The sequence below is a fragment of the Glycine soja genome, chromosome 3 (genome assembly GCF_004193775.1).
Source record: "Glycine soja cultivar W05 chromosome 3, ASM419377v2, whole genome shotgun sequence".
NCBI classification, from domain to species: Eukaryota; Viridiplantae; Streptophyta; class Magnoliopsida; order Fabales; family Fabaceae; genus Glycine; species Glycine soja.
In genome coordinates this window covers 5,070,955-5,096,734 of record NC_041004.1, presented here as the reverse complement: position 1 = coordinate 5,096,734, position 25,780 = coordinate 5,070,955, and the positions used below count along the sequence as shown (strand labels likewise).

The 25,780-nt window shown below is 34.9% G+C and overlaps 1 protein-coding gene and 1 pseudogene across 1 annotated transcript; both read left to right on the top strand.

The window, feature by feature from the left end:
- Nucleotides 1-235: 235 nt before the first annotated feature.
- LOC114404845 lies at nt 236-8,398 on the top strand (annotated as a pseudogene).
- A 6,943-nt stretch (nt 8,399-15,341) lies between these two features.
- LOC114404844 (cationic peroxidase 1-like) lies at nt 15,342-16,154 on the top strand. The gene is made up of 3 exons (XM_028367594.1): nt 15,342-15,566; nt 15,843-16,034; nt 16,143-16,154. Exons 1-3 carry the CDS (start codon nt 15,342-15,344, stop codon nt 16,152-16,154), a joined length of 429 nt encoding a protein of 142 aa, XP_028223395.1.
- Nucleotides 16,155-25,780: the final 9,626 nt, after the last annotated feature.

Below are 25,780 nucleotides of genomic sequence, written 5' to 3'. Positions count from 1 at the left end.
GTGAAAACTTATACACTAAAATAACATGCATTTTTTTTGTACACAAAAATCTAAGTTGGATCTCAGGGATTTATTATAGTTAAAACATGTCTCAAGGTACTACTAGAAAAAATAACTTTTTACGACATACTTTCGATGTCGATCCAATGAAACCAACATAATATATTCAGGCGGTGACATTTTTGTAATTATGATATTTTTAAATGACAAAAATCGTCTTCGAATGATGCGTAAAATGACGGGTCAAGGTATAACCATCGTAGAAGTGACACTTCCATGATATTTTGAGGAAATCGTTGTGGTTTGCGCATCTTTTAAGTTCACGTGAACCCTTTCTTTGACTGAGTCACTTGTGCCCTTAGTCACTCACCCCTTTCTTTGCGTCGTGGTTGTGCCCTCACTGAGCTGATGGTCTCTATCACTCACCGGCCTCTTAACCCACCAAAACTCCAAAATCTAAAAAGGCAAAAAATGTCTTATTCCTCGTTCGAATTAGGGGCATCTCTGAACTAGAACAACTAGATGCCAATGATTCGAGCAATGCACACTGAAGAAGAAGAAGTTGTGTAGTGCGTTTGTGTTTCATTCTTCCAAATGGCAGTTTTCGACAATCCTAGCAATGGCTCCATGCCACCTCAACTGGAACAACAACCCAACAAGTATGCTTTCACCAAGCCCCTCTCTCTCGCGGGTCCCACCGATGCTGATCTCCAGCGTAACAACGAATTGGACAAGGTTAGGTTATTGGTTTATTTATTTCTGATTTATCTCATCTCATCTCCTATACAATTTGTTTAACTAGCCCCTTGTCTTCGCGTGAAACAAAAACCTAAATTTGTTTTGTTTTGCTTTATTTGTTGCTCGATTTGGGGCTCTACAAAAGCAATTAATGAAGAATCCACGGCGAGAAAAAAGGTTCTTCATCGCCTTGATCGGGTCTTCTACTTCTTCGATCTCGCTTTTCTTCATATTGTTGAGGGTTCATTATGGCGCCCTTTATTGTTGTGATTGTTGTGTTTCATTGTCCTTTGGGTTTATGTTTTGTAATGATAAAGTTAGTTTGCCATGTAGATTGTGAAAAAATGACTGAAGCAGTTGACGCGCCAACGTACACAGATCAGATGGTTGAGGATGCAAATGATGTCATTTTTACTTTTGGCTCTTACCGACTAGGGGTGAGCATGCTGTTGTTACCTTTTCTTGACTCATGACATGACCAATTGCTAATTTGTCTTGATTGTTCCAATCATGTAGTGGCTCTTGATTGTTCCTAAGGATATATGTTTGAACATCATTATACTCACAATTATCTTGGAAAGTACAAGTAGAATAATCATTGGACTTCAGCTATATAATTTGACTTCATTTACTTCTTATTTCAAATTCTCAATCACATTGATATCAGTTGCTTTTTCATAATGTTTTCCTATTCACATGACTGGTGACAGAAAAACATACGATTTTTCTTTATTGTGAATTAAAGAAACTTAAAAGCCTGGCATTGCAGTTGAGTAACCATTAGGTAGAACGAGGTTTAGGCCATCTTTTTCTCAAATCTTGGCGTGTAAAACTGTCAAAAACTGTCTGTGGATCTATTCAAGGTTAACAATATAGTTTAACCAGAAATTGTCGTTTTCAAAGGATGAAAGTTTCTTAAGTCTAATGTGTGCATAAATAATGTCATTATATGTGTCAGTGTGGTTTTGATTTGAGTTATTAGCTTTTTACGCTGGAAGTCTATGTCAGTGTGGTTATGATAGTTTGTCAGGCGATGAATACTTACATGAAACTTTCTATTTTTTATTATTTTTATTTCTGTTCAAAATTCTTCTTTCTCCCAATAATAAAAATTATGAATTTGGAAGATGTTGCATATATCTGGCGGATTATGAAGAAGGGGACTATAATATACTTTAGATTAATGAAATTAACTTTGTAGCTTCTGCCGTAGTGATCATAATATACTTAATCAGGGGGGAATTCAAGTGTGTTCTTTGTCTGAACCACAAGATGGATGTGCCAGTATTTTGGAAACACAAGTTGTAGGTTTTCCTTATCCATAAGTAATTGAGTTTTTGTATCCTATATTAATCAATTTACTTAGGTTTAATTATTCATTTAATCCTTATAGTTTTAATATTTTTATTTTTTAGTTCCTATAGTTTTAAAATAATTTTTTTAGTCTTTATAATTTATATTTTAATTATTTTTTAGTTCCTATAGTTTGAAAGTGATTTTTTAATTTTTATAATGTATATTTTAATTCTCTTTTAGTCTTTATAGTTTAAAAGTGATCTTTTTAGTCTCTATACTTTATATTTTAATTATCTTTTAATCCTTATTATCAAAATATGGATAATATTATCAATTGCAATTAACTACAAAAATATTAGCAAGTAATTCATAACTAATTTATCGCAAAATAATTTATAATAAAAAAATAGTTGATAATTTATAACTAATTTGTAATTAATTATTTTTATATACTTTTTTATAGTTAATAAGAATTAAAAGGTAATTAAAATATAAATTATAGGGACTAAAAAGATCACTTTTAAATCATAGGACCTAAAAGAGAATTAAAATACAAATTATAAGGACTAAAAGAAAATTAACTATAGGAACTAAAAAAATTACTTTCAAACTATATGGACTAAAATGTACGAATCATGAAACTATATAGATAAAATGAGTAATTTAACTATTTATTTAATATCTTACAATGTTGACCTTTGACAATAAGTAAATGATATGCCCAGGTATTCCTTGATGTAACATAATACCAATAGCTAGAAAATGTGCAAATAGAACATAGAAATTGACAAAATATTCTTAGTTTGGCCTAATTAAAGTATATTTTGGAATGTGAATGCAGATTCAAACTTTCGCATCAAGAAGATATAGATAGAGGTTCAAAGATTTGGTATGCGTAACAATGTTGCTCAGCTTTGTGTTTTTGAGGTATTGTTTCTATTTTTCTAAGTTGTTTCCCTCCTATCTTTTATATTTGCTCTATTGTCTTTTATTAGAAGAATTTATGATCTGAGATGCAAATTTTTATTATCGCTCTTAAATTCTGATTTACTAATGATACATATATACTTGTTCATACCACTCCAAGTTATTATATATGTTTTTATATATGTTTTTACTAATCATACATATGTACTACATCCGTCTGCCTATCTTTTTTTTTTTTCTTGTAGATATCATTTGCATGCATGGCCATATGTAATAACTAGGCTTGCATTGCCTCTGGCCATATATGTTTTTTCTTTTTTATTTAAATTTTTTTGTTTCCTTTATTATTATTTTTTTTTTGTTTGATGAATGTTCTGCTGGTGTTCTGAGTTGAAGAATTGCCTCTTGGCAGGCACAATTTCTATGTTTTTCCTCGACAGGCTTGGAGTTAGAAATGAAATGGGATGGGAACCCGTTGCTTATTTCATTCATCAATAATTAATTTCAGTTTAACTAAAAAAAACTTAACAATAGTGACAAAGTCACTACTAAAAAATCACTTTTTCCTTCTAAGACCAGACACAAAACCTTTATATATATCCAATGTCCAAAAAAGAAATAGATGCATGTAGTATTTAGTGTGCAACCACAAATCTCAGAGGTATCTTTTCCCGTGGTTTGTTTCTTACATGTTTAGCCTATCAATACATGGGGACAAAGCCCAACATGATCGCACAAAGGCACTCTATTTGTTCAAGAATGGAAGCTGTCCTTTGATGGTAACCTATTTTACATTGGAATTATTAATTATGTCAGTTTGTTGGCTCAAAAGTTAGAACAAATTTATTAATTGGTATCATTGTTTGATTGTTTTCATCATGATATTATGGCTTATTGGAAAATTATTATTTTCTTCTCATCATTTTGTAATTATGATTTTGGAACGTTGTTCAATATTTGCTATCTCTGGATAATGTTTATATCCAGATTCTTCTGTGCTTCGTTCCTTCTCCCTTTGAAAGTTCTAGTTTTAGTATTTTTACAGTACTGACTTGTGGATGATTGTTTGTTGGTGTGTTTAAAGTATTTTAATTTGTAAATTTTAATTCTTAATTATGAACATATTTTTATTTTTTTAGCATATATGTGTGTTAGGAAATATTCATATTGTATCCATAATTTATGATCTTGTTAAAATCTACGTCAAGAATCGTTTTAGAATAACATTTTTTTTAGTTAAGATTTTTTTTAGTTAAAAATCATTTAAAATAATATATTTTTTTTAAAACAATTTTTATGGAATCGTGATGTTAGCTTCATAGACGATTTTAAATCATGTTTTAAGGTACTTTAGAATGTTGTAGAAAATCATTTTTGCAATAGTGAGGCCTAATAAAAATTACTTATAGAAACACTTACAAATTACTAATCAACAGATTCTCACAATAACAAGAAGATTCAAACCCACATACTTGTGAGATATGTGTACGATTTTGCTTGACAACCTTTTATTGGCTTATAACAAGCCTATTATTCTCATATTATGTGTACATTTTATTTGTGTACTCTCTTGTCAAAAATGCATACTAAAAATAATGAAAAGATGTTCAATTATTAGTATTACTGGTGTTGTTAATACGGGTATTGATTTTCTACAAGAGTCAAATTAAAACTAATATGTATATCCTTTTGTATCCGTTATCTCTTCAAAAAAGTTAAGAACTACCAAACAACATAATTGAATTTGGAGGATTTTACTTCGGCATTACACTATTCATGAGGGATGTTCGTTTGACTACAAAACATGCTCACAGTTTCACTTTCACATGATATTCATCATCTTCACTTTCCCGAGCTATGAACTGCAGCATGAATGATTCTGTAAGTTCATGTCAATTCCATAGTCTTAAATTGTCGTCTGTTACCACAATTGTGGCCGCGACATAACGGTTTTTTGTCCGTCCGCATCTGCACCGTGACCATATTTATAGTTGTATAACTGCATTTTTCCATAATTACAGTAATAAAAAATGATTTTTGACTCACCATAATTGAGACTGTAACCGCAATTTAAAATCACAGTCACTTCTATTCATAAAACTTCAAGAGGGTATTGAGGGGTGAATAATGCAATTTGTGACATGATGTTTTTTGAGTGCTGTGTATTTGTGTAGGTAGGTGGTGTTTTTATTGCTACTTGGGCTGTATTTTATAGGTGCAGGGCTTTGGATGGTTTAATGTTGGATTAGGACTTTGATTTTATCTTTTACTATTCTATAATATGGAAGCTTATTGGGCAGCTGAAATTTAATTACTAGTTGAGTATTTCTTGCACTCAACCCCTTTAATATTGTCTTTAAAAAAAAAAACAAACAAACGTAATTATCAAGGTAAGCATAGTCTATATAACGGTGACATATATTTGGCACTCAACCAAACTCGTTTGATCAAAAACTCTATTGTGTCTAAACTACATAAAGAAATTCTTATGACCATGTCTGCAACTTTTCCAGAACTTAAACTCAGGATTTGTTTGTTTTTATGCCTTATTTGTATAGCTTCAGCAGATTCTGCTAATGAGTTACGCCTAGACTTTTATAATTCACAATGTTCCCAAGCACTTCAAGTCATTAAGAAAGAAGTAACCGCTGCTGTGAGGAAAGACCCTGCCATTGGTGCAGCCTTGATTCGTCGCCAATTCTATGATTGCTTTGTCCAAGCAAGTTTTCATTATCCAAAAACTTTATGCTTTGCTTATGAAAAGTTTCATGCAATATGCTTTTTCTGTATGCATAAGTTCCAATAGTCCTTCTATATGTGAAATTAAACTACATTATTTACTTAACAATTAAAAACCACCCAAAGTATCATAGTCACACACTCACACACACACACAAACTTTTAGAAGGTATGTAAAACAAAAGAAGAAAACCTTGATTATCTAAACCGGTTTTTAGAAAAGTTTATCTTGATTTTTTATGCTTTTAATATTGTATAGGGATGTGATGCATCAGTGTTACTGAAAGACACAGCAAATTTCACGGGTGAACAAAGTGTCATTCCCGATGTTGATTCTACAAATGGTACGGATATCATACTCATAGAGAAGATAAAAGCTAGACTGGAGAAACTGTGTCCTGATGTTGTCTCTTGCGCTGACATTATAGCTGTTGCTGCAAAAGATTCTGTCGTTGCGGTAAGTACTCAAATTGTTGGAGAAACAACAATATGTTTCTGGCATATTAAGAAAGAAAAGTTACTTGAACACCTAGAGCTTGCTTACACTAAGAGAGATAGGAAGAGAGAAAAAATAAGTGATTAATTTGAGAAAATTGATTCTTTAACTTGCATGAGGGTGTGTAAATATTTTGAGAAATAAAAAGAGAAAAAGATAAATGATTGATGGAATTAATTATATGATGTGATAAAAAAATGATAAAGAGAAACAAAATGTTTATAAAATATTTGTAAATTATGAGTGTTTAAATATTATCATTCTTGATATAATTGGAGATCATTATATAGCATAAAGAGACAGAGAGAAGATGAACGTCAATGAAATGTTTGATAGATAGAATGATGATATTTAAACATTCATATTTTTTTAACATGACACGTTAAAATATTGATAATACCTATATTTTTCTTATTTAAATACCTCTCTCACTAGTGTCTATTGGAAACTTGATTGTCTATAAATAATTTTTCTTATTAAGATGTCAAACCAATTCAAAATATATATTATTATTAGATAGTCTTCAACAACTATATATTTATGGTCTTAATTAATTTTTATTCCATACATTTAAGTTTTTCAAAATATTAATAACATTTAATTATATATCATATAAAAATTATTTGAGATCATGGTCTTAGACCACCATACAATTTCTCTGCGAAATGAAGATGACTTTATATATTATAGATGATAATTTTTGTACACATATTAAAATACAAACACTTTATTAATATCTCTTATTCTTCCTTCCTCTCTCTATATCTCTCTTAATTTATGTCACATCACATATCATCAATTATATTCATAATCTATCTCTTCTTTATCCTTATATCTCTTTGGGTGTAGACACCAAAAAACTATTCAACAATTTTTTTAATATATTGTCCTATGTCTCACACACAACCACATATTTACTTATATTTCAATTATGGTTTGAGGACCTAAAATTGTGTCTGCACATATGTATTTACTTCTATTTAAATTATGGTTTGAGACCTAAAGTTGTGTTCAAACACAATTTAACTATGATTGCTCTACACAAATTATATATTTATGGATGAAGCTCGTTCTATATTCTCCTCCAAACTAACATATAATAATGTACACAAACTATTATTTAAACGTGTAACAAAACTGTCAAATTAAGATTTTCCTGTACAACTTGTATTTTTCAAACCTTATAATTTTAATTTATATCTTCTTCCTTTTTTTTTTAATTTATATCTAGTTTAAATTCTTCTTTCTTTTTTCATTATATTATCTATCGTATTTATTATTCTTTCTTCTTCTTTTCTTTCTATTCCTCTCCTCTTCCAACATTGATGTATATATGTATGAATAGTCTAATTTGTGTAGTGTCAAATGATTCTCTTTTCCATTTCTGCATATGTATTTTACTGACGTGTGTGATGTCTGATGGATGATACATGATTCCCAGCTCGGTGGACCTACTTGGAATGTTCTCTTGGGTAGAAGAGACTCAACAACTGCCAATCTAAGTGCTGTTTTAACAGATTTTCCCACTACTTTTATGAATCTTACTGAACTTCTTGCTACGTTCGGGAAAAAAAATTTCACAGCCCAAGAAATGGTTGCTTTTACAGGTTAATTAATTCCCATAATGGATTCTGATTTTATTTTGCTATATATAGTAAATATTCACAGAAATTAAATTTGTTGTTCATCAGGTGCTCACACTACAGGTAGAATCAAATGTTTATTCTTTCGAACAAGGATTTACAACGAAAGCAATATAAATCCCTCGTATGCAAGATCGTTGCAAGCTAAGTGTCCATTCGTAGGTGGTGATGACAACTTAGCTCCTTTAGATCGAACCACTCCAATCCTTTTTGACAATGCTTATTACAAGAATTTGCTGAAGCAAAAAGGGTCTTTTACACTCTGATCAACAGCTCTATAACAATGGTTCCACGGACACGATTGTTGAATTTTATGCAAAGAACCCTTTAGGGTTTAGAACAGATTTCGCTAAAGTAATGACTAAGATGGGTAACCTTAGTCCACTTACCGGCACCAACGGGCAGATTAGAAAGCAATGCAGCAAAGTCAATTGAGATAATTGGCGAAGCCTATACCACTAGCTACTGATTTGAATTACTTGAAATAGTGGACAAGATTTAACTGCCATATACTTTAAGTCATTTAAGCATTATCTTAATCAAAATTAAAGTTCTCTGCATGAAGGTAAATTTTTTATTTTGATTAAAAAATAAGATAAAAATACTTAAGATAATTTACTTAAGTTTTATCGTGATATATATAATTTCATCCATGTCTTTGTAATGTTGGGCCAGAAATAAAAATTAACTAAATAATTTTAGAAAATAATATCGACCTTTTGTTTTAACTTCTTGAAGAATAATCTTTACCTTGATTTTGCCTCCGTTCGTATTCTATTAACATATTTTGAAGTTATAAGTGGAGATATTATCCAGTTAAAAAAAAGTGGAAATATTAAAACACCCGTGGCAATGATGAGTACCAATTAAAGCAAACTCTAAAATCGAAAGATATATAGAAAATGCTATATATTTGTGGGACTTCTTGTAAATGTTTGGTACTTCTACTACCTGTCTTTGCTAGTGAATATATTGCTTTGTCTGCCTGTTTAAAAAAAAAATTAAAGTGAGTCAAAATGGTTTTTTTTAATTAAAATTAATTTTTTTATAATTTTAATAAACCACTAAAAAGCAATACTGTTTTTTACAATATTTCCAAACATGTAATTAACACACATAGGGACGGTTTTCAATCATTCCTACGATATTTAAAATTTAAAAAATTCAAAGGCCCGGTCATTATTTCTCTCTCTCTTTTATCTTTCATTATTTAATCATATGTCTATTTTCAAATCAAACTTGGACAACCATAGCTTTCATTCTTTACAACACATATGTAATCTTTAATAATATTTTTTATGTAACACTCATTCAAAATATTACTAAAAGCTTTTGATAATATTTAAAAATATTATTAAATATATATAAATATTAGTAATATATTTTCGTGATATTTTTATTAAATGTTATATATTATTTATGTCATTAAATCTTTAAAATATCACAAAAACATATTAATAACATTTATTTATATTTAATTTTTTTTACTGTTATAAAAAAATTTAATAATATTTTAATAAATATTAGAAAAAAAATATTAACAAAGATCACACATGTATTAATGATTAAATCTCTCTCTTAAATGAGAACTTGAACCCATGGAAACTACTTCTCAAATTAGCATTTCTGCACACATTCACCATTCTCCGCACATCAGAATTTCTCTGCAGCACTCCACAGAATTTCTTTGTACATCAACCTTTTTCTTCTTCCGAATCCCTTTCCTTCACCACCACACGTACACATCGAAAAAATGGAGGCGCTGAATTCGAGACTAAGTCGTGCCTCCTCTCACTACAGCACCCCAGCGGATCCGTCAGAAAGTGGAAGAAGTCGTGCCTCTTCTTATTGCTTTCCATTATAAGAATATCTTACTGTCTCTGCTCCTAAAGCACGTCAGTTTTGTTATATTCGATGAGAATATCTTACTTTCAAAAAAAAAATACAAAGACCTAATTTAAACCTTTTAAAATATAAATCAAACTAACTTTAATAGAAAATGTCTATAAAGAACTAAATTTGTATTTTATTCTTTAAAATTAGTGTGACGACCTAAGCAACCAATTGCAACTTGTAATACCCGATCAACAAGATTGCTCCAATGTAAATACCTTAACCAACCCACTAGAAAACTTGTCATTATTTTGTTCGGCTAAACGTAGTCCATTTGTTTGGCTCACTTAATTGCTTTTAAGCCCCCTTATTACAGTATATTGGACTTTTTTACATTTTCAATTCAACTAATTAATTGTTTTTACTATCGTATCAGAGTGCATGAGCGGTTGAATTAATTGTACATTTTGCAAGTGGGTTAAGTGGTTAACGAAGTTATTATAGGCTTTATTCCCACTACTAGCAGCTGTAATAGATTTTTGGATTAGTATATATATGTCTTTTGGACATACTTAATAAGATATTGCTAATGGGTGTACTTAAGATATTAATTAAAAAAATAAAATAAAAATTATTTAATATATAAATCATAAGAAAATATAAAAAAAAAATCATAAACAACATAATTATTTGTCTTCTAATAAAATTGTTTATATTTTAAGTTTCTTAATCAGTATCTAAGGACATTGGTTAATATTTATTTACTTAATATTACTGGACAATTTGAACTTATATATGACTAAAATGAAAACTCATTCATTTTCATAAAACTCTATGAGTGATCATTTCAATTGAATTAGGATGTTGAATTAAATCTCTAATGAGCAAATATAATAGGGTAAGGGACATAAAACATGTGATTTTGATATCAAGTCATGAGATTTGAGTCCAAGATTGAGTGATTCTAGTCCTACGTACAAGCCAAACTCAAGTCTAGCACCATCACGATTAACTCGAGTTTGCATGGAGTGGGCTTACAAAGACTCAAGTCCCACATCTGTAGACTTAACCCCCACAAACTTTGAAGGCTATGGACATTTTAATGTTAAAATTAATTTAATCAATTTTCCTAATCATATATATACAACTGTTATATCATTTTTATAACTTTATGTATAATATGATTTTTATTAATTCAGCCGTTAAATTATATCTACCTATTACTAAGATTATTTCAAATTTTATCAACATTGAATAACAATAAAAAGGTAATTAAATGATCTATATTTTAATATATTTTAAAATATTTAATTACATAAATTTTAATTTATATGAAAGAGGTAACAAATAATTTTTAATTAATATAAAATTTTACATATATGATCAATGTGAAAGAAACTTTCAATCCAATGGTGAGTTTTAAGAAAATATTATTTTGTTAAAAATATTAGAATAATATAATAATTAATAAAGTTATACCAGTATAATTTAATTTCTCCTCATATATATATATATATATATATATATATATATATTTGAAATAGAATCTAATATATGAAACTCTTTTTAATTAATGTTACTAATGTTAATTAGTGATCTTCGCTTTAAGACAATTTTTACCAAAAGTAGTTTTTTGGTGTGGTTGAAAGAGAACTTGTTGTAACAATAATTTATGGCAAACCAAAAAATTACAGGCTGAGTCGCGGACAATGTCGCTTCCTTTAAGACGTTTCGTGGCACTGCCAAAAATTGTGCAAGCAGACTATCAACCACGAAGTTCCCAGAATAAAACAGTCCAAATCTCTGCATAAGATTCCCACTGCAATGAGGGAACCTTTCTAGAATTACACCCTCTTATATGACTTGAAAAGTCACTCTATAACCACCCGAAAATATGACTTGAAAAGTTACTCTAACAGACAACCGAAAATATGACTTGAAAAATCACTATAATAGCCAACTGAAAATATGACTTGAAAAGTCACTCTTATAGCCAACCGAAAATATGAGTTGAAAAGTCACTCTTATAACTAACTGAAAATATGACTTAAAAAGTCACTATTATAGCCAGCTGAAATTTTAGAGTGACAGAAAGAAAGAGAGAGAAGTTTGTCGGAAATGCATCGGCTGAAATATGGGAGGGAGAAAGAAAAGTTGAGGAAATACTTCTCAACTAGGACAAGAAAAAATGAAGAAAGGAGCTCTCTATATATAGGGATCAGAGTGAAACACTATTCAAGTGTTTATCCTGAGCGATGTGGGACTTGAAGCCTTTTTTTTCTCCTTTTTTTTCAAACTTTCATCAATTTTCTCCTTTGTTCTAACAATCCCCAACTTGAAATTTGAAAAGAAGATTTTCGAGGATTTCATAAAATTGTGCATAAACAAAGGTGTCATACAACTTGAACCTTTGCATAGTGAGTAAGATTCAGATTTTACCAGAGTGACTCAAAGTCTTGAACTCTATCTCCTACATCAAACCACACACAACCTTTTCATAGGTGTATTCTATAAAGCTCGTGCGTTAAAGGTCATGTACATCTATCCCGGTATAGTGAACGCTCTAGAAATTTTTGCCCAAAATTTCATATGAAGCGGCCCCCACTTCAACATTCACATAGGTGAGTCTATCAAGAGTACTCTTGCAGCCTAGGTACTCCACTCAACATAGAGTATAGATCTCATTAAGAATTACGAATTTTTTTTCATAACTCATCCTTTTGTTACTTCAGGAATCATGCTGCTTTCACTTATAACAGCATGTTCATCTCATATTACTTCATAACTTGTTATTACCCATTGAACCTAATTCTTGGGATCTCCAGTCATTTAGGTCAGGTTACCATCATGAATTATCATCGCAGTAAGGGCAATAGTCCCACTCTTTTAGAAGTGTTATGGACTTTCTCTCTAGCTAATCCTTTCGTCAAAGGATCTGCTAAATTATCATCAGTGCGTATGTGACCCACTTTAACAGCTCCTATTGAAAGTAGTTCTCTAATAGTGTTGTGCTTACGACGTATCTGTCGTTTCTTACCATTGTAATAACGGTTCTCAATTTTAGCCGCGGTACTATCGCAATGGATCAATACAGTTGGTATCGGTCTTTCTCATAACGGAATCTTTGCAAGTAAGCTTCTCAACCAACTTGCTTCCTCACTAGCAGTTGCTAGTGCTATCATCTCAGATTCCATAGTGGACTGAGCTAAGATAGTCTGTTTCTTTGACTTCCAAGAAACAGCCCCACCAGCTATGCTAAATATATAGCCGCTGGTTGCTTTGGAATCATATGAAAGAGTGTTCCAATCTGCATTGCTGTATCCTTCAAGTACAGTGGGAAACCTTTTATAATGCAATCCAAGGTTTATGGTTCTTTTAAGGTACCTCATTACCCTTTCAATAGCGTGTCGGTGCTCCATACTAGGTCTACTGGTAAACTTACATAATAATCCCACAACATAGGCTATGTCGGGTCTAGTACAATCAGTGGCATACCTAAGGCTGCCAATGATACTTGCGTACTCAATTTGTCGTATACCTTCACCAGTGTTCTTAAACAGTTTTACACTTGGATCATATGGTGTACTAGCAGGTTTACAATCAAAGTAGTCATATTTCTTTAAGATCTTCTCAATGTAGTGAGATTGATCCAGAGAAATTCCCTCTTTTGACCTAGTAATCTTAATACTAAGGATTACACTTGCTTCTCCGAGGTCATTCATATCAAAGTTGTTACACAACAATGATTTCACATCGTTCACTACATGAATATTTGAACCAAATATTAGAAAGGTCATCGACATATACACATATGATAGTGCAAATATTATTTACAGATTTGTAGTAAATCCATTTGTAACTTTCATTCACCTTAAACCCATTCGAGACTATTAAGTTATCAAACTTTTCATGCCACTGCTTAGGTGCTTGTTTTAGACCATACAAAGATTTATCTAACTTGCAGACTTTATCTTCTTGTCCATGAATCACAAACCCTTCAGGTTGCTTCATATAGATTTCCTCTTCCAATTTACCATTTAAAAAAGCAGTTTTAACATCCATTTGGTGTACCACTAGACTGTGGATAGCAACAAGAGATATTAGCACCCGAATAGATGTTATTCTAGTGACTGGTGAAAAGGTGTCGAAGAAATCCACATTCTCTCTTTGCCTAAAACCCTTGGCTATAAGGCGAGCCTTGTATTTATCCATAGTACCATCAGGTTTTAGTTTCTTTTTCAAGATCCATTTACAACCAATTGGTTTGCAACTAGGAGGCAAGTCTACTAAATGCCAAGTCTTGTTAGTTTCTAAAGAATCCATCTCATCATTAATGGCTTCTTGCCACAAATCAGCATCCAAAGAAAACAAAGCTTCATGGAGGTTTGATGGATCCTCCTCTAATGTATAGGCCATATAATCGGGCCCATAATCTTTAGCAATTCTTGCTCTCTTACCTCTTCGAGGCTCTATATCTGGTTCTCGTTGTGCAAGATTTTCACTACTAATAGCAGGAAGATGACTGGATGAAGTACCCCCATTATTCCTTAATTTAAAAGGAAATTTATTTTCATAAAAATCAGCATCATTTGACTCTATGATCACTTTTGCGTTTAGGTCATAAAACCTATACGCTTTGCTATTAATAGCATAACCAATGAACACACATCCATAGGCTCTACTTACAAGTTTAACCCTCTTGGGGTATGGGATCCTTACATAGGCCAGACATCCCTAAGTTCTCAAATAGGACAAATTTGGTTGTCTTTTCTTTAATATCTCATAGGAAGATGTCTTGCTTTTTGATTTACGGATTTGCCACCCAAAAATATGACTTGAAAAGTCACTCTAACAGTCAACTGAAAATATGACTTGAAAAGTCACTCTAATAACCAACCGAAAATATGACTTGAAAAATCACTCTTATAGTCAACCGAAAATGTGAGTTGAAAAGTCACTTTTATAATCAACCGAAAATATGACTTAAAAAGTCACTATTATAGCCAACCGAAATTTTAGAGCGACAGGAAGAAGGGAGAAAGAAAAGTTGAGGAAATGCTTTTCAACTGGAAGAAAAAATGAAGAAAGGGGCTCTCTATATATAGGGAGTGAAACACTATTCAAGTGTTCATCTTGAACGATGTGGGACTTGAAGTCTTTTTTTCTCCTTTTTTTTTTTCAAACTTTCATCTATTTTCTCCTTTGTTCTAACCGAACTTTTATCATATGATTAAGTAGTTTATTTTGGGCTTTTTTTTTCATCAAAGTAAAGCTTGATTTTGATTTTAAGGTCTGAAATATAAGTTGTATTTTTTCTCTTGTTTTTCTAATGATATAAAGAACACTTCGTTTGAATAAGTTCATCTTTTCCTGCTACCAACATAAAAAAAAAAAAAAAAAGACTACTTAACTTAATTTTTCTTAAGAAAATTCTCCGTTTTCTCTATTTTCTATTTTAAATATTTTTACGAAACAGCCAAAATTGAGCTTTAAATCGTTCCACTGTCATAAAAAATTTAAAACCACCAAACATTGTAATTAATTATCAAAGGTAAGCATCGTGTATAAAAAGGTGCCATATTTGGCCCTCAACGGGCGGCTCAACCAAGCACGTATGATCACAAACTCTCTTGTCTCCACACGACATAATTAAAGAAATTCCTAGAACCATGTCTGCAACTTTTCCTGAATTCAAACTCAGGATTTGTTTGCTCTTATGTATAATTGGGACAGGTTTTGCTGATTCTGCTAATGATTTACGCCCAGACTTTTATAAGTCACAATGTCCCCAAGCACTTGAAGCCATTAAGGCAGAAATAACCTCTGCTGTGAGGAAAGAACCTGCAATGGGTTTAGTCTTCTTCCGTCTTCATTTCATTGATTGCGTTGTCCAAGCAAGTCTTCATTTTCCTCAACTTTTATGCCTTTATACTTATGAACAGTTTCATACAATATGCATTAATTTCTGCATGGGTTACAATATTCTTCTACGTATGAAATTAAGCTTCATAACTTACAATTTAGAGCCACATAAAATGTCATAGTCACACACGCACATTTATTAGATGGATGTGAGAGAAAGAAACAAAGAATATTGATCTATTAAACCGGTTTATAGAAAATTTGATCTTGATTTTTTCTGCTTTTTTTTTTGCTTGATTATTGTGTAGGGATGTGATGCATCAAACTTGTTAAAAGACACAGCAAATTTCACGGGCGAACAAAGTGCCATTCCTAGTCTTGATTCTAGAAATGGTACGGATATCATAGAGAAGATAAAAGCTAGAGTGGAGAAACTGTGCCCTGGTGTTGTCTCTTGCGCTGACATTGTAGCTTTTGCTGCGAGAGATTCCGTTGTTGCAGTAATTAATCAATTTATATATTGGAGAAATAACTGTGTTTGGATTATTGCTAGTTTACAAATTAGGATTTGAATCACCTGAAATAATACTATCTATGTATGTATTTAGGGATGGAAGTAGGTCAAATTATCCATGGAAACACCTTTGGTTTAATATGTTTAAGGATTTGAATCAACTGAAAAATAATATTATCTATGTATGTATTTAGGAATGGAAGTAGGTCAAATTATCCATGGAAACACTTTTGATTTAATATGTTTAAGATCTAGTTTGGCTCGTTTAACTAAGGACAAACTCAAATTTTTTAAAACTTTTTTAGCAAACAAAATCCTGAATTTGAAGTTAGAAGGGACAATTTTTTCTTAAAAATAAAATATAATTTTAATTTCTATAAAAGAATTTAATTTTTATTTTATTTTATTTTGGATTAGTCTTTTTAATTTTGAAATGTACTGTAGACTGTAGTCCTCCTCATAGCATTATTTGAGCCACTTTTCATCCCTCTAAAGGGACATAAAAACATGTGATTTGTTTTCTGTTTCTTTTTATGTATTATACGTGACTTGCGTGATTACTGATGAATGAGACATGATTCCCAACTCGGTGGACCTAGAAAAGTGTTCGCATGGGTCGAAGAGACTCCACAACTCAAATCTAAGTGTTGTTACAACAAATTTACGCTCTGCTTATATGGCTCTTGATGAATATCTTGCTGTATTCGGAAAAATGAATTTCACAACCAAAGAAACGGTTGCTTTTGTAGGTTAATTAAATTCCGTAACGCATTCTGATTGATTTTTCTATACATAATATATATATATACACACACTATCACCTGCCTCTTGCTCTTATATACACAAATTGAATGGGTTTTTTAGGTGTTCACACTATATAGGCTACATCAAATGTCTATTTGTCCTAGCTAACAAGGATTTATAACGAAAGCAATATAGATCCCTCGTATGCAAAAGCATTCCAAGCAAGTGTCCCTTAGAAGGTGGAGATGACAACATAGCTCCTTTAGACATCACCACTACCATTTTGACAATGCTTATTACAAGAATTTACTGAAGAAAAAGGGTCTTTTGCACACTGATCAAGAGCTCTATAATGGTGGCTCAACGGACTCCATAGTTGAATTTTATGCCACGAACCCTTTAAAATTTATAAGATATTTCGTTAAGGCGGTGATTAAGATGGGAAACTGATAGCAACACCCACACAGCCAGGGGTACTACTAGTAATATCCACGCACACACCTCCAAGCCCAACAGGAACACACAGCCACCTCACTATTTGAAGGATTATATTACATGAAAATGCAGAAGGACCCTCAGCTACAGACAAAGCATTGCAACCAATTTACGAATTGTAGTAATATTCTAGAAGCAATGACTATTAGGATATTATAGAAGTAATGATTGTTAGGATATTCTGTTATCAGAGTTTGTTACAAAATTGGAATTCCTGTTATTAGTAATGTATAAATAAGGTTGCAAGTAATGAGAAATACAAGCAAAAATTTATCCATAGTCTCGTGCACAGGAGGTACCTTGTCCTCGAAAAAAGGCCTTGATCCCAACTCCTATCATCTGGAGTCCCGTTTCGCCCCCACGTACTACGACGACCCCAAGGGTGCCCTGTTTAAGCCTACGCAGACCAGCTTTGTGAACGACTACCTGACGGAGTTCGAACGACTCACGAACAAGATTTTTGGTCTCCCGCCTCCATTCCTCTTGAGCTGCTTCGTGTCGGGATTAGCACCGGAGATTTGCCGTGAGGTCTTGGCTCTTCAACCCATTTCCTTGCCGCAAGCCACAGCTCTTGCAAAGCTACAGGAGGACAAGCTCCGAGACCGACCCCGGCCCACACGCCTGCCCATTTCGACCTCCTACACACCTTCTACCCATCTCAGCACCTTCCCCTCCCCTTCCCCATCTCCTCGACCCAAGCCCCCTTTTATCCAGCGCACCCCCTCCGAAATAGCTTTTCGCCGCAAACACGACCTCTGCTACAATTGTGACGACAAGTGGAGTGCCACTCATCGTTGCAAAGGGCGCGTTCTTCTGTTCATCGCGGATCCCGAGAACCCCGATACTCCCTCAGACCTTTCATCCCCACCCGCCTTCGACTCTCACCCTCCACCTGAGCACAACCCCACCCCAGACCTTGATCTTCCCTCCCCCACCCCCCACATCAGTCTTAACGCTCTTTTCAGCCTCCCTACACCCAAAACCTTCCGCCTATTCGGCTACATTAACCGCACTCGCGTCACTGTCCTTATCGACAGTGGCAATACCCATAACTTCCTGCAACCCCGCCTCGCCAATTTCCTCCACCTCCCCACCGTTCCCATAGCCCCTCTCCGCGTCCTAGTGGGTAACGGCATCGTCCTGACCTGTACCCACCTCTGCCCCGATACCACCCTCTCCCTCCAATCTCACCAATTTACCCTAACTTTCCACCTTTTACCTATTAGTGGCATCGACGTCATTTTGGGTATTCAGTGGCTCAAGCTTCTTGGGCCCATAACCACTGACTACACCTCCCTTATTATGAAGTTCCACCACATGGGCCACCCTGTCGAGCTCCATGTCGACGCCGACAATGGGCCAAACCCCATTTCGGCCACCCAAGTCAAACGCCTACTCCAGACCAAATCCTCCTCCGCCTTCTTCCACCTTTGCGTCTTGCCTGCTAATCACACCGACATCACACACATACCACCCTCACCCCCACCCACCATCATCCCTGCCATTGAAGCCTTGCTAACCAAATTCCACTCCGTCTTCCAAACACCCACAAGCCTACCCCCTACCCGTTCGATCACCCACCACATCACCCTACGCCCAAACACTGAACCCATCAATGTCCGGCCCTACCGCTACCCATATTTTCAGAAAGCTGAGATTGAGAAATAGGTGACTGAATTGCTCTCTGCAGGGTTGATTCAAGTCAGTTGGAGCCCTTTTTCCTCACCTGTCCTCTTGGTGAAGAAGAAGGATGGCAGTTGGTGTATGTGCGTTCATTATCGCGCACTCAATGCCGTTATAGTTCGTGACCATTTTCCCATGCCCACTATCGACGAGCTGTTAGATGATTTGGGGCATGCATCATGGTACTCCAAGCTTGATTTGCAACAGGGCTTTCACCAAATCCTCATGGCTGCCAACGACATTCCTAAAACGACTTTCAGGACTCACCAGGGACATTACGAGTATCGTGTCATGCCGTTCGGACTCTGTAATGCCCCATCGACATTCCAGGCCGCCATGAACACCTTGCTCCAACCATTTCTCCCCCACTTTGCCACCATTTTTTTTTACGATATCTTAGTTTATAGTGACTCTCTTTAGTCTCACCTGCATCACTTGGAGCTCGTGTTTCAGGCCCTGCTACAAGGCCAATTTTATCTCAAACGACCCAAGTGTTCTTTTGCTCAACGAAGGCTCGAATACTTGGGCCACATCATCTCGGAACGTGGTGTCGAACCTAACCCTTCCAAGATTCAGGCCATGCTAGCGTGGCCCACTACCAAGTCTCCTAAGGACCTCAGGGCGTTTCTCAGCCTCACGGGATTCTACCGGAAGTTCATCCAAGGCTACGCCATAATCGCCTCTCCCCTGACCGCCCTTTATGCAAAAATGCTTTTTCCTGGACCGCTGAATCACAGTCAGCATTTGAGAAACTGAAAACCGCAATGACCCATGCTCCAGTGTTGGCCTTACCCAACTTTGATTGCCCCTTTGTTCTGGAAATAGATGCCTCAGGCACAACAATGGGCACTGTCCTGCTCTAGCAGGGTCACCCTCTGGCATTTTTTACTAAACCTTTTGGACCACGACTCTTACAATCATCGACTTATGTGCAGGAGTTACATGCTATCGTCACGGCGGTGCGTAAATGGTGCCAGTATTTATTAGGCCACCCATTCACCATCCTCACTGACCATAAGAGCTTGAAGGACCTCCTATCTCAAGTCATACAGACTCCTGAGCAACAACATTACTTATCCAAATTGTTGGGATATGAATATACTATCCAATATAAGGCTGGTGCTTCGAATGTAGTCACAGACGCCTTGTCACGTGTGGAACTATCCTCTGATGGCAGCTATCTCCTCTTGTCTATTCCCAATTTTTCCTTTATGGATCAACTCTGACAGACCTTCAAGGATAGCCCGGAGTTTCGCACTCAATTCGCTAGAGTAGAAGCTCACCCATCAGCACACACAGACTTTACCATTTCTAATGGGTTATTGTTTTTTCAGGGATGCATTTGGTTTACTCCCGACAACCCATTCATCACTTCATTAATCACCGAGTTCCATTCAACACCTCTGGGCAGACATCTGGGAATCGTGAAAACCACTCATCGCGTCAACGCCAATTTCTATTGGACCACCCTCTACCAGGACGTTAAGCAATTCGTCTGCAACTGTGTCACTTGCCAGCAATCCAAATCGCCCACTACACGTCCGGCGGGTCTTTTACAACCAATACCCATCCCATCCGGCGTCTGGGAGGATCTATCACTTGACTTCATCACCCACTTGTCGTGCTCGCATAGTTTCATTGCAATTCTGGTCGTGGTCGATCGTTTCTCCAAAAGAGTCCACTTCGACGCTCTCCCTACCAATTTCACAACTTATCGCGTGGCGGTCTTGTTCCATGACATGGTTTGTAAACACCATGGACTTCCTCTGAGTTTGATTTCGGACCGCGACCCCATATTCGCCAGTTCCTTCTGGAGGGAACTATTCAAACTCAGTGGTACGCGCCTGCGTATGAGCACCGCCTACCATCCTCAACAGACGGTCAGACGGAGGTCTTGAATCACGTTCTGGAGCAATATTTGCGCTCCTTCGTCAGCTCTTGCCCATCTGACTGGTCCAAATTCCTAGCCTTGGCGGAGTGGTCTTATAATACGTCAGTGCACTCCGACACTAGCTTCACTCCTTACGAGATTATCTACGGCAAGCCTCCGCCGTCAATCCCTCATACATTCTGGGATCCTCCAACAACGAAGCTGCTGGTTCCTTGCTAACTTCACGCTAGGTAATTCACGACACCCTTCATCGACGTTTAACCAAGGCACAAACCATCATGAAGCAACACGCTGATGCTCACCAGCGAGACGTGAACTATGAAGTGGGTCAATGGGTTTATGTCAAAGTCTGCCCGTTCCATCAACGCTCTGTTACTGGTTCAGTCCATCCCAAATTGTCCAAAAGGTTTTTCGGCCCATTTCAGATCACAGAGAAAATTGGACCTGTCGCTTATCGTTTGCAGTTACCCGATAACGCCAAACTCCATCTCGTCTTTCATTGCTCCCTTCTCCGCCCTCACCACGGTCCAACCCCGACAGTCACAACCGACTAGATTCCATTAACGGTAATCGACAACCACCCTGTGCTGACCCTATTATCCATCCTAAGTTCCAAATTGGATGAGTCAACCCAACCACCCACACGTTTGGTTTTTGTTCAGTGGGTGGGCCAGGCCCCTGAAGACTCCACATGGGAAACATGGGCAGACATGAAGGACAAATACCACCTTGAGGACAAGGTGGATTTGGAGGAGGGGGGTATTGATAGCAACACCCACACAACCAGGGGTACTACTAGTAATACCCACGCACACACCTCCAAGCCCAACAGGAACACACAGCCACCTCACTATTTGAAGGATTATATTACATGAAAATGCAGAAGGACCCTCAGCTACAGACAAAGCATTGCAACCAATTTACGAATTGTAGTAATATTCTAGAAGCAATGACTATTAGGATATTCTAGAAGTAATGATTGTTAGGATATTATGTTACCAGAGTTTGTTACAGAATTGGAATTCCTGTTATTAGTAATGTATAAATAAGGTTGCAAGTAATGAGAAATACAAGCAAAAATTTATCCATAGTCTCGTGCACAGGAGGTACCTTGTCCTCGAAACAAGGCCTTGATCCCAACTCCTATCAGAAACTTTAATCCATTTACCAGCACCAACGGGCAGATCAGAAAACAATGCAGCAAAGTCAATTGAGATAATTGGCTAAACCTACCACTTAATGACTATATCGATCCCTACGGATGTAATATTGGTACTTTGAAATAATGGACAAAGAAGATTTAGGAGCTATTAGACATAAAATTAATTTAGTTAGTTACTATAAGTTATTTGAATAATTTAGTTGGTTACTCAAGTTATAGTTACTAGAAGTTATTTGAGTAAGTTAGTGTTGGTTACTCAAGTTAGTTATTTTCTATTTTTGTATAAATACATCAACTTTGTAATACTTTGATAAATGAATGAATTGAATGAATCCTAAAACTACTTTTCATCTATCTTCCATTTCTTTCATTCCTAATATGGTATCAGAAGTTTTTACTTCCGTGTCTCTTGTTTCCTATTGAAGTTATTTGTGATTATGCCCGGTGGTGTGGATAGTGTTGTTAACCTTCACTTTGTGGCGCCGAGCCCTGACTCGAGGGGGCGTGTTGCGAGTCCCACATCGGGTGGTTCATGAGGATGATTCAGTTCTTATATAATTGGGTAGGCCACCCCTTTATGCATCATTTTTTTAAAGGGACCTTTCGGATGTCTGGTTGGTTCTTTTTTTTCTTACATGGCCATGGATGCCATTGATGATTAAGTTCTTATATAACTTGGTAGGCCACCCCCTTATGCATCGTTTTTTAAGGGGACCTTTTTTTCTCTCATGGCCATGGATGTCATTGATGATTAAGTTTTTATATAACTGGGTAGGTCACCCCCTTATGAATCATTTTTTAAGGGGGTCTTTCGGATGCCTGATTGGTTTTTTTTTTTCTCTCATGGCCATGGCTGCCATTGATGATTCTAACCCCTTCATTCTTCATTCTTCTGACAATCTTGACATTGCCTTAGTTTCTCATCCTTTCATCGTGTTCTCGGCAAAGGCTTAGTTGTTGATGTGGTGTTGTGGATGAATTGGCGTGGAGCGGTTGCGGTGCTTGTTTATGCCACCGCATTGTGGTACCTCTTCGAGCGTGTCGGTTACAATTTCTTGTCCTTCATCATCAAAGTTTTTGCCAACAAGCTTTGATGCTTGCTAAGGATTCTTGGAAGCCGTCGAATTTGGTCAAAGATTTCTCGAAGTTTTTATTTTGACCAATGTATTTCCGACATGTTTCGCTATATTTCATGTTTTCAGATTTTTTTTTTCTTTTCTTTTCTCTTTTTTCTTTAATGTTGATGTATTGTATTCTCCAAGCTAGAAGTGTTTTCAACACATTCCAGCTTGCGAGGGGATATTAGACATAAAATTAATTTAGTTAGTTACTAGAAGTTATTTGAATAATTTAGTTAGTTACTCAAGTTATAGTTACTAGAAGTTTTTTGAGTAAGTTAGTGTTGGTTACTCAAGTTAGTTATTTTCTATTTTTGTATAAATACATCAACTTTGTAATACTTTGATAAATGAATGAATTAAATGAATCCTAAAACTACTTTTCATCTATCTTCCATTTCTTTCATTCCTAATAGGAGCTACTACATTTTAAGTCATTTTAGCATTCTTTTGTAATTAAAATTGAAATTCTGCCTGAAGGTAAAATTTTAATTATGATTAAAAAATAGCTAAGGAATATTTAAGATGATGTTTTCAGTTTTATCGTGAAATAATTCCATACATGTCTTTGTAATGTTGGGTCAAAAATAAATATTAGCTAAATTTTAGAAATTACTTACGATCTGTTGATTTGCCGTCTTCAAAGATATTTTTTATGTTGATTTTGCCTCTGTCCGTATTTTATTCACATGCTTTAAAGTTATATGTGGATATATTAAAACATCCGTGGCAATAATGAATACCAAAATAAAGCAAACTTTAGTTTGCTCTACTATAAAATCAATCCGCACTTTTTCTTTGTATTTCGATCTTTTTATTTATCAGGAACTATATATTTTAATCTTCGAGTTTACTTTTTTTTTTTCGTATATTATTGTAATGGAGTATTCCAGACGTCCTCTGGAGGATATGTTGCAACTCATATGTGGGTCACCTCCTCCTAATAAAGTTTTCACTATCTCTCTCAAATTCATTACAAAAACTTTACCAAGAAAACCTTTTCTTGAACTCTCCTATTAGCTTACCCTATGATACTCCCGCAAGTCTTAGAAGAAAAACAAATGTGTCATCAAATTCGGCTCCGAGGGAGAAATAGCTACTTTGATGAGTGTGTTTGCACGGGCCCAAGAGTGGTGACATATATGCAACCTAATGATATGTGGGATGATATATGTTTTGGTGCGCATGTACAGGTTTATGTCTAAAATAACAAAAAATGCAATCATTTTTGTGACGGCAGAGAATCCAAGTCTTCCACATCAATCCTTTCTTCCTTACACAACAACGATGCTCACTCTTGAACTGCCAATTCCGGTGCCGCCAACGCTTCCTCTCGCCTCAAAGACGTTCTTGAACTGGAAGGTGAGACGGCAAGGTTGAAAGGAAGGAAAATGGTGATGTATGGAGAAGGAGAAAGAGGAAGAGAGAGATTAGTCTTTTATTTATTAGTTTTTAAAAAATAAATATTACATTGTCAGTTTTTTAACTACCACTATGTTAATTTACAAGTATGGAAATATTTCAGAAAATGAAAAAGTAATGCTTTGTGGTGTTATTGGTTGGGACACAGTGCCTCCAAAAGTTAACAGTTTAATAATAACGACAAACTACTATAAAGTAAAACTAAAGTAACTGAACTTAATTTCTAATGGTTGCTTTTTTGAATGTTTTTTTTTATTAAGATAAATTCATAAGCATAACACTGATATGAAGCACATGCTTACACGGGAAGTTTTTCATAACAAAGATTTTGCAATCAAAAGCAGTATTACCAGAAGAAAAACTATTTATAAACTGGAAAGATAATCATGTGTTTTGGATCAAAGTGAAAATATCAAGAGCTATGTATCACCATAAGCAAGATGATTGGGGATAACTTGACTAAAGAGATAGATTGTGAAGCAAATCAGAGTAAGTGTGCTTGTGTGCGAAAAATTAACCAGATCAGTTTTGAGTCATTATTTAACTTCCTTTAGTGATTGACTGATTCACTCTAGTATTTAATCATAATTATGTTAAAATTATTAACGATACTAATTATAAAATTAAAGGACCATTTTAACTTGCTTTAAAAACACAAAAAAAAAAAACACTATCAAGATCCAACACAATCAATAGATATATGATTTTCTTAAACATATCCATAGAGATTTGGTTTTGTGGTGGTATGTATAAAAAAAACATTATTTAAAAAGACAAAAGTTATTTTAAGCTAGGGATGAGAATAGGTCAGGCCAGGTTTTGAAAGGCCTGAGCCTAACCTACGATGAATTTTTGAGGCTTGAGTCTGGCCTATAGTCTATCAAAGACTTTTATTTTAGTTCGCTCTGACCTTTTTAAAAGCCTAGCCTGGCCTGGTAGTCTTTTTAAAAGCGTAGCCTGACCTGAGAGCCTTCTTCCCATTAAATCTTTAATAGTCTGGAGTAAGAGGAAAGTTAAAGAAAAAGGAAATATTAACCGGAATAGGAAAACCAATAAAAATAATGAGAAATATAAAGGGGCACATGATTCACACCTAAATTGTAATTAAAGTTTTACTTGATTATAAGAATAAAAGTTATGGAGAAGTAATGTGTAATCAAAGTTTGTGCGTGTGTGCGTGCAGGTGCGTGCATGTGCGTGCGTGTGCGTGTGCGTGC